The sequence below is a fragment of the Pistacia vera genome, unplaced genomic scaffold (genome assembly GCF_008641045.1).
Source record: "Pistacia vera cultivar Batoury unplaced genomic scaffold, PisVer_v2 Contig954, whole genome shotgun sequence".
Classification (NCBI taxonomy): Eukaryota; Viridiplantae; Streptophyta; class Magnoliopsida; order Sapindales; family Anacardiaceae; genus Pistacia; species Pistacia vera.
The window spans coordinates 45,596-54,891 of record NW_022196839.1 but is presented as its reverse complement, the minus strand read 5'-3'; the positions used below and the strand labels follow the sequence as shown (position 1 = coordinate 54,891).

General features: G+C 34.9%; 1 protein-coding gene across 1 annotated transcript; it reads left to right on the top strand.

Moving 5' to 3' along the window:
- The first annotated feature begins 5,639 nt into the window (after positions 1 to 5,639).
- On the top strand, positions 5,640 to 6,311 carry LOC116120973 (secreted RxLR effector protein 161-like). Its single transcript, XM_031406943.1, has one exon. The coding sequence runs from the start codon at positions 5,640 to 5,642 to the stop codon at positions 6,309 to 6,311; it is 672 nt and encodes a 223-aa protein (XP_031262803.1).
- The last annotated feature ends 2,985 nt before the right edge of the window (positions 6,312 to 9,296 follow it).

Here is a 9,296-nt window from a genome sequence, read left to right as displayed (position 1 = left end):
TCTACCAATTCAATACTATTGAAGTGAAGCTAAAACAGTGCCGTTGGATATTAATTCAAACACTGCCGTTCCAAGCCATCTTAAGAGTCAATCCTAGCCATTGCTTTCAACCCAATCTGACGGCCATCATCTACCAAACAGGTCAACCTATTTAAGCAAAAAAAATTGGGCAGATTCACTCCTTTGACTTTCCACAATAGTGCTTCTGCTAAGGTTTATTCAAATCAGTTCAATTCTTGTAATCTTCAGTGATTTGTGTAATCGTGTATTATTGTGAATTTTCACAAGTGTACGAAATCATGCAAGTAATAAAGTGTATGAATATAGATGTCGAACCCAGGAGAATTACTACTATCAATTACCAAAATTAACTATCCTATTGCTATTTGATTAACCCAAATTTTATCAAGAAAAATTAAATTAAAAAAATAACAATTGAAATTAAAAGAAAACTGAAAAGAAAACAACTAATAAATCTTTGGTTTTAATGCAAGATGATTAGACATAGGGCATAGATTTCACACCAACTCTTATTCTTATATATGTATTGATTACTTATTCTAATTTTATTAAGCTCTTCCTAAAGGTCAAACTCCCTAAATTTCCAATAACTTTCTCTCGAACAATTATCAATTATCTCTAATTAGATTTAAGCAATTGGAGATCATTACGCTCTATGGAGTTTACCAAAACCTCACAAGTCGCGGTATCATATCTCTAGTGTTTGCTCAACCTACGGTTTTACTGTCATAGACCAACTAAATATCATCTCTCGATCTCAACCTAGTCCATTAGTTCATTCAATACGTGGGCTCTTAAGAATCAAAAGCATTAGGCATAATAATAAAACTTAGGAAGAAATTTTAATAAAAACCAACATAAATAAATCAACACATAATCAAGAGATTGGGCTACATCTTAGCCCTAGTGAAAAATTTAGTTCATAATCAATATGAAAGAAACAATCATCTTTATTAAAATAATCAACATGAGTTCAAGAAAGAAATAAGAAGACTTCTCTATATTGCAAATCAAAAGCTCCAAAAATTATGTCACTTTGATCTTCACTTGTGTTAGGCTCCTCTAATTCTCCCCAAAGAATCCCAAAAATAATGTTAAAAGACTTCTCTTTATATCTCACAAGGGTTAGGGTTTTATTTTCTTTAATTCTATTTAGTTTAGGACTCTTAACCCTATTTTCCTAATAAAAAATGGAAGAAAAATTCCTAACTGTCATGACTGTACCCCAACACTGTGCTTCGGCATGGTCAATTCTGGACAAAGTGTGTTGCGGCACAGTGATAAGTCTTCTTCTTTAATCCAAAACTCGCATCATTCCTCAGCACTCCAAAGATGGTGATTTGTTAGTATGATAACAATGGAATCTGGAGAAGTGGTAAGCATATGAAATGTATCCCTTTGAATCAGCTTTCCAATAGTCAAATAATTGTCTTAATCCACGGTCTATAGCTCGAGTTATTGTCAAAACACTGAGGTGTGCTCAAATTGGAGCGTAATCTAGAAATTCCTCTTTACTTCAAAGCTCCATAACTCCTTCAATTCAACTCCGATTCTTGATCCGTTTGTTTCTACTCTTCATTCATTCCATTGCTGACATGATTCTTCATCTAAGCATAACATTTAGCACTAAAAACCTAAAAAACACTCAAACACACCCGTGATCCCATAAAAGGCAATTATGAAAATATTAAACAAATTTACCAACTTAAGCCTAATTTCTCATAAATAATCCCCATAAACCACTAAGTAAATGTGTATTTTCAAGCTCTTATCATGTATTGGGGGTTTATTTGTCCTTTTATGGCTGAGAATCAGGGTTAGATTTCTCATAGGAACGGGGTTACAATTTAGGATTTGAGGGAGTTAGCAGTGTGTGATTATTGTGTAATTAGGAGAAGTTTTACATCTTGAATCTCTTGATCTTTAGTGCAGTGAGCCCCAAGTTTACTAGAGCTCAACGTGGATAGATGAACCATGGTAAAAGTTTAGTGTGTGTTGTTATGCCTCTTTTTCATTCTTGATTCTTAATCTGTAGTTGTGTGGTTTATTTTGTTAGTTTAGGAAGTTGACAATTTCATGTTTAACATATCAGTGGTATCAGAGCCCATGTTTGGGGGTTTGTCAATCTTAGGGTTTCTGTTCTTGAAATCTAGTGTTGTCAATTTTTAAGGGTTTCTTGTTAAATAGCCTCGAGGTAGTCTAGGGTTAGTAAATCCTTAAATTAGCATTATCAATTTCTTAGATATAGAAATCAATCTTGATTTCTTATGAGTCTTCTTAGGTTTCTTTGGTTAATCAAGAACACAAACACTTTAAACCACCATGAGTACAACTCGAGTCGAGATCGCCCAGTACAATGAGAAGATTGACTTTAATAGTTGGAAAAAGAAGATGAAGGCACTATTGTCCCACAACAAGGTGGCACTCGAATTGGAAAAAGAAGCAACTAAATGGTCTGAGGAGAAATTGAAGATGAAGGCAAAGGTTGATAAGGAAGCTTACAACCTCATCATGCTAAATCTATCAAACAACGTTTTGAGAGAGGTAGATGGTATTGAGACACCAATTGCTCTCTAGGATAAGCTCAAATCCCTTTATGTTTTACAGTCTGCACCTAATTTAGCATATTTGAAAGTTGTGTTATTTTCATATAGAATGGATAGTTCTAAGACTGTGGAGGAAAACCTAGACAAGTTCTTGAAAATAACCCTAGTTCTTAAGGGTACTGATCATGAACTCAATGAATCTAATTTAGCAATGATCTTGTTGAACTCACTTACAGAAGAATATCATGTTGTAAAAAAATGCTTTGCAATACATTGGCACAGTCCCTAGCATTGATTTAATTGTCTTAGGTCTAAAGGCTAGGGAACTAGAACTTATGGTTCAAAAGAGGAATGGGAATAACTTGTTTGTAAAAGCAAAGGGAGAATCGAGATAGATGGGTTAGGAATAAAAAGACTGGTAAAAACACACACAAACCAAAAGGGGAAACTAGGAAGTGTTTCTATTGCAATAAGATAGGGCACTTAAAAAAGAATTGTTTGGAGTGGATTAAAAAACAGAAACAGAATAATACGGAGAGTAATTTGGCCACCACTAAAAATAATATTAAGGAATCTGAAGTCCTAGCTATGTCTAAGTTTGATAGTGTGCAGGAGTGGGTTCTAGATTTTGGTTGTTCATTCCATATGAGCCCTAACAAAGAGTGGTTCTAGGATTTTGAGACTAATCAACATGAGACTGTGTACATGGGAAACAATAATGCTTGTAAGGTCTAGGGGATTGGGAGTATCACTTTAAGGCTTAACAATTGGAAATTGGTCAAACTGACTAGGGTAGGTATATTCCAGAACTCAAGAGGAACTTGATTTCACTAGGAACTCTAGATGAGTTTGGGTGCTGTTACAGTGCTAAAAAGGGCTACCTTAATATTTATAAAAATAATAACATTGTTCTAAAGGGAGTAAAAAGTAATGGTCTATATATCCTGTGTGGGAATTACTACCCAGATTACTTTAATTCTGCATTGTTTTCTACTAACTTTACTATTACAAAAAAGTGGCATCTCAGGTTTGGCCATATGAGCAAAAAAAGATTAGATATCCTAAGCAAGCAATGGTAATGATTTCATTGACACTCTTAATTTCTATGAAACATGCATAATGGGTAAACAACACAGGGTGAGTTTCCAAACAGGAACTCACCTTGCTACAAACTATTTAGAATACCTTCATGCTAACTTGTGGGGTCTTGAAAAGGTGAAATCACATGGGGGAAGTAGCTACTTCCTTTCCATAGTAGACAATTTTAGTAGAAAAGTGTGGGTATACACACTTAAGACTAAGGATGAGGCTCTGGATAGGTTTAAGAGCTAAAAGTTATTTGTAGAGAATCAAATAGACAAAAAGGTAAAGGCCCTTAGGACGGATAATGGGTTAGAATTCTGCAATTCAGAGTTTGATCAATTCTGTAGCAATCATGGGATTCTTAGGCATAGAACTGTTAGGAAAATCCGTCAGCAAAATGGGGTTGCTAAAAGGATGAACATGACCTTACTAGAGAAAGTTAGATGTGTACTGTTCACATCAAGGTTACCAAAAACATTTTGGGAAAAAGCCTTGAATAATGCTGCATACCTAATCAATAGGAGTCCCTCTAGTGCCATAACCTTTGTTTGCCCTGAAGAGAAATGGTCTAATAGAAAGCAAAACATAAGTCACCTTAGGACTTTTAGGTGTGCTGCCTATACACACATAAATGAAGGGAAACTAGAACCAAGATCTATCAAATGTGTGTTCCTAAGATATCAAGAAGGGACAAAAGGGTATAGAGTATGGGAGAGAAATGCACCAGGAATAAAAATTATCATTAGTAGAGACGTTATCTTTAATGAAAATTGGTTTCCTTGCAAGTCCGCCAACCATGATGTAAACACCTCAAGCAATGCTCCTTTGAGTGAAGATCAATCGGCTGGTACACAAATTGAGGTGGAGCCTTCAATAGCTCAACTTGAAGCAGAAAACCTTGATGCTAAGACTAGTACAACTACCTTGGAACTTGATTATGAAGATGAACCAGTAGAAAACCCTGCAGAACCTTAAGATGGTTCACTGACTCAATATCAACTTACTAGAGATGAAACCAGAAGGGAAATTAGACCTCCAGCCAAATACTCACACTGATCTGATATATACTACACTGGTGGCTAATTCTGAAGTACAAAGAACAAAACTAGATAGTTATGAGGAGGAAATCAAGTCAAAGGACTGAGAGAAGTGGTAGGCTACCATGGAAGAAGAGATGCACTCCCTGAAGCTGAATGGGACCTGGTCCTTGGTTCCAAATCCTAAAAATCAAAAACTGATCGAGTGTAGATGGCTTTACAAGGTAAAAGAAGGTATAAATCTCTCTGACCCTCTTAGGTATAAGGCAAGATTAGTAGCCAAAGGCTACACCTAAAGAGAAGGTATAGATTTTAATGAAATATTTTCCCATGTAGTTAAGTATAAAACTATCAAGCTCATGTTATCTGTGGTAGCTCATCAAAATTTAGAATAGAGCAACTTGATTTTAAGATTGCCTTTTTGCATGGTAACTTAGCAGAGAAAATTTTCATGAGACAACTGGCTGGGTTTATAAATCATAACCTTCATAATCATGTTTGTTTGTTGCATAAGTCCTTATATGGACTTACGCAGTCCCCTAGGCAATGTTATAAAAGATTTGATGCTTTTATTATAAGTATTGGGTTTAGGAGGAGTAAATATGATAGTTGTTTTTATTATGCCTTGGATAATGACATGCCTATATATCTTCTCTTGTATGTGGATGATATGTTGTTAATTAGCAAATCTAAGTCTAGGATTAATGAACTAAAAGCAAAACTCAATTTTGAGTTTGATATGAAGGACTTAGGATATGCTAAAAGAATCCCAGGGATGACAATAGAGAGAAATAGAAACAACTATAAGCTAAAAATTCATTAGTCCTCTTACATACAAACATTGGTCTTGAAATTTGGTATATCTGGTTCTAAGTTAGTTTTTATGCCCTTAGCTGGTCATTTTGTGTTAAGTAAATCCCAGGCTCCTAAATCTGATGCTAAAGTAATTAAAATGGAACATGTACGCTATGCTAATGCTATAGGGTCTGTTATGTACGCAATGATCAGTACTAGACTTGATATATCCTTTGCCATTTCACTCCTTAGTAGATTTATGTCAAATCCTGGCACAGAACATTGGTATGCTTTAAGATGGGTATTAAGATATATCAATAGCACTTCACATGTTGGTTTGGAGTATTGTAAAATGGGAAATTCACTTGATCTTGTGGGATTTGTAGACTCTGATTTTGCAGGTGATAGGGACACTAAGAAGCCAATCACTTCCTACTTTTTCACATTGGGTGGGAATTGTGTAAGCTTGAAATCCCAGCTTCAACCGATTGTGGCACTCTCCTCAACTAAGGCAGAGTATGTTGTTGTAGCTGATGTATTCAGGAAAGCTCTTTGGCTTCAAGGAATCTTGTCAGAAATGCAATTACTTGATGAGTTGGTGACTATATATTCAAATAGCCAAAGTGCTATTCACCTTAGCAAGAATCCTATCTACCATGAGAGGACCAAAGACATGGATGTGCGATTTCATTTTGTCAAAGAATTGATTGCTCAAGGGGTGATCAACTTAAAGAAGGTGGCCATTGAAGATAACCTAGCTGATGATGGCACAAAGGTGGTCATGGCTACTAAGCTCAAGCACTGCTTGAACTTGCTATTTGTGAAGTAAAAACAACAACCGGGTTGTGAAGGGTTCTTGGGTGCTTATTGTAATTGTGGAGTTTTAAAGTTGGCGGGAGAGTTTGAGCTTCAAGGTGGAGATTGTTGAAGTGAAGCTAAAACGGTGCCGTTGGATATTAATCCAAACACTGCCATTTCAAGCCATCTCAAGAGTCAATCCTAGCCATTGCTTTCAACCTGATCTGACGACCATCATCTACCAAACAAGTCAACCTATTTAAGCAGCAAAAATTGAGTAGATTCACTCCTTCTTCGACTTTTTAAAATAGTGCTTCTGCTAGCTAGGGTTTATTCAAATCAGTTCAATTCTTGCAATCTTTTGTGATTTGTGTAATGTGTATTGGGGGGCTTAGTTGTCCTTCAATGGCTAAGAAACAAGGTTAGATTTCTCATAGAAAAGGGGTTACAATTAAGGATTTGAGGGAGTTAGCAGAATGTGTGATTATTGTGTAATTTAGAGAAGTTGTACATCTTGACTCTCTTGATCTTTAGTGCAATGAGCCCCAAGTATACTAGAGCTCAATGTGGATGTAGTCTATCCAATTTTGGATAGGTGAACCACTGTAAAAGTTTGGTGTGTGTTGTTGTGCCTCTTTTTCATTCTTGATTCTTAATATGTGGTTGTGTGCTTTATTTTGTTAGTTTAGGAAGTTGATAATTTCAGGTTTAACATAACAAATACATTTTAAACCAACAAATGCCTACATAATTGCAGAATACGCAAAAATATCAGGTGATGCGTGCCGAGCGCAACCAAAAATTAAATTACTCTACTCACAACTTGTAATCACAGTAAGTACAAGTCGATCCACAGAGGCTAGCTAATCAGATTACCCAACTTAATATCACAATGAATTAGAGAAATAAAAAGGGGGAAATTTTACTTCAAAAATTAATTGACACAAGAGTAATTACTACTAACAAGAATTAAGTAAAGAGAATTTAATAAAAAATGATTTTCGACTCAAGGAAAATTACCCACAGTTGCAAACTAATCAATGAATTCTAACATATATTATTCTTTAATTGAATATTTAACCAAAGATTATCAAGAAGCCAGACAATCTTTATCTTCCCTAAGTTCATTAACACAAATTAATTCTTATCAATAAACCACTTGGTATATGCAAGCCTTATGAATTTACTGATTTACTGATAGCATTACGAATTAGGAAGTAGTTAAAGATGAATAACAATAGAACAAGCGTCAGATTATTTAATTCATTCCATGTTTCTTTTAAACAATCAACAAAAGCTTGGATCACAATTGTTTTGCTTAATTACTACTCTAACTGAGTATTAACAATTACGGATTACAAATTCAGTTTAGTAATCAATCACACAATCAATCAATTAACATGCCTCTTTAATCAATTAAATCATGCAACCATAATAAATAAAACAAAGAAACACAGATATACGAATAGAAGAATAACTAAGATTAAGAACAAAGTTTCACAATTATGCTAACCAGATTGGTGTTTCCTTGAATCAAACTAAAGAATTTAGCCAAACATGATGAGATGAAAGCCACAAAGAAAAGGAAAAATAAAATTGCATTCTATCTCCAACCTCCAAAACCCTAGCAGCCTAAAAGTTCTATTTTTTTATCTCTAAGAATCGTATAAAAGTTTCCCTTTAAAAGCCAACTCCTAAAATTAAGGCAAATAACTAAACCCTTTTAGGAAAACACCTCTTTCTCTCTCTTCAAACCTGCCCTTAATTTGTGCAAGTGAAATTCCAGCTCATGCACACGAATTTCCAGCCCTCCAGACTTGTATTGAACTCCCTATTGAAGCTGGACCAAGTCTTAATACGAGCCATACAAAAATAATCCAAATTAGCTAAGCATTAAAGCTTCTAGGCTGAAGCCGTAACTTCCAGGCCAGTTTTGGATAGGACAACGAGCTTCCTAGACTTCAGTCCCTCATAAGAATTGTACTTCAGGATGTGTAATTAAATTTGGGCTTTTTAATCATCCCACTTGAGTTTCAAAAGCTCTAGTTATGCCCTTTTAAAGCTCCAGTGGTCGGACAGAAATCCTACTCCAATTAGGATTTGATTCAGTTTTCAGCTTTAAATTTACACCAACAATTGGAGGCCCAAATGAAGTCATCTCTGGACGTGCCATCCCAACTTGGAAAGCTTAAGATGTCTACTTTAACTTCATAGATGGTTCAAAAACCAAACTGTAACTCCAAGTCCATCAAAAATCTACAAACAGCCCAAAACATCCAAAAGTAAAAATACCGAAAACTTTTGATTTTAAGTATATTTTACTAACTCTTAACCGCAAATGCCTTATACATAAAAATCATCACAAATAGGCACCATAAGATATTAAACATACCAAATAAACTAAATGCAAAGATAATAAAATATAAAATCATAAGTCTATCATCAAGTAAGAGTCCAAAATTAAGCATTTGATAAAGATACTTAAACCCATCCAAGAAAAAGTCATTCTCTATTGAGCCAACAATCATGACAGTCCAAGAGAATATGTTTCTTTGAGACATTTTATCAAATACCCAAAAAGCGGAACTAAAATTCGAGCATGTCGAATTGGCATGAGCTACGTGGTTCAACAAAATTAACATTTCTTTGTCAGAAAAATTGGATTTTAACACAAATCCATGAATAGTTTTAGCTTGTTTCAAAGACCCTTCACTTGCAAAGTCACGTAAGAGGTCAATTAAGGGTTGGATTTGAGGCTTTTTGTCAGGTTCTTTAGCTTCTGTTGAAAAGGGAATTTTGGTTTTCAAGGCGGCATTTGATTTTTGGGTGATTTGAGAAGGTGAAGTTACTGTTGTTGAGGTTCTACTCTACAAGAAAATTTGGTGTTATAAAGATAAATGTTGCATGGAAATTAATGGAGTTGAAATTAAAACAGTACACAAAATGGTAACAGAGAGAAGGAGAAATTATCTTGCTTTAAGATTGGAAAGTGGAATTGGCAATTCAAATAAGTTAG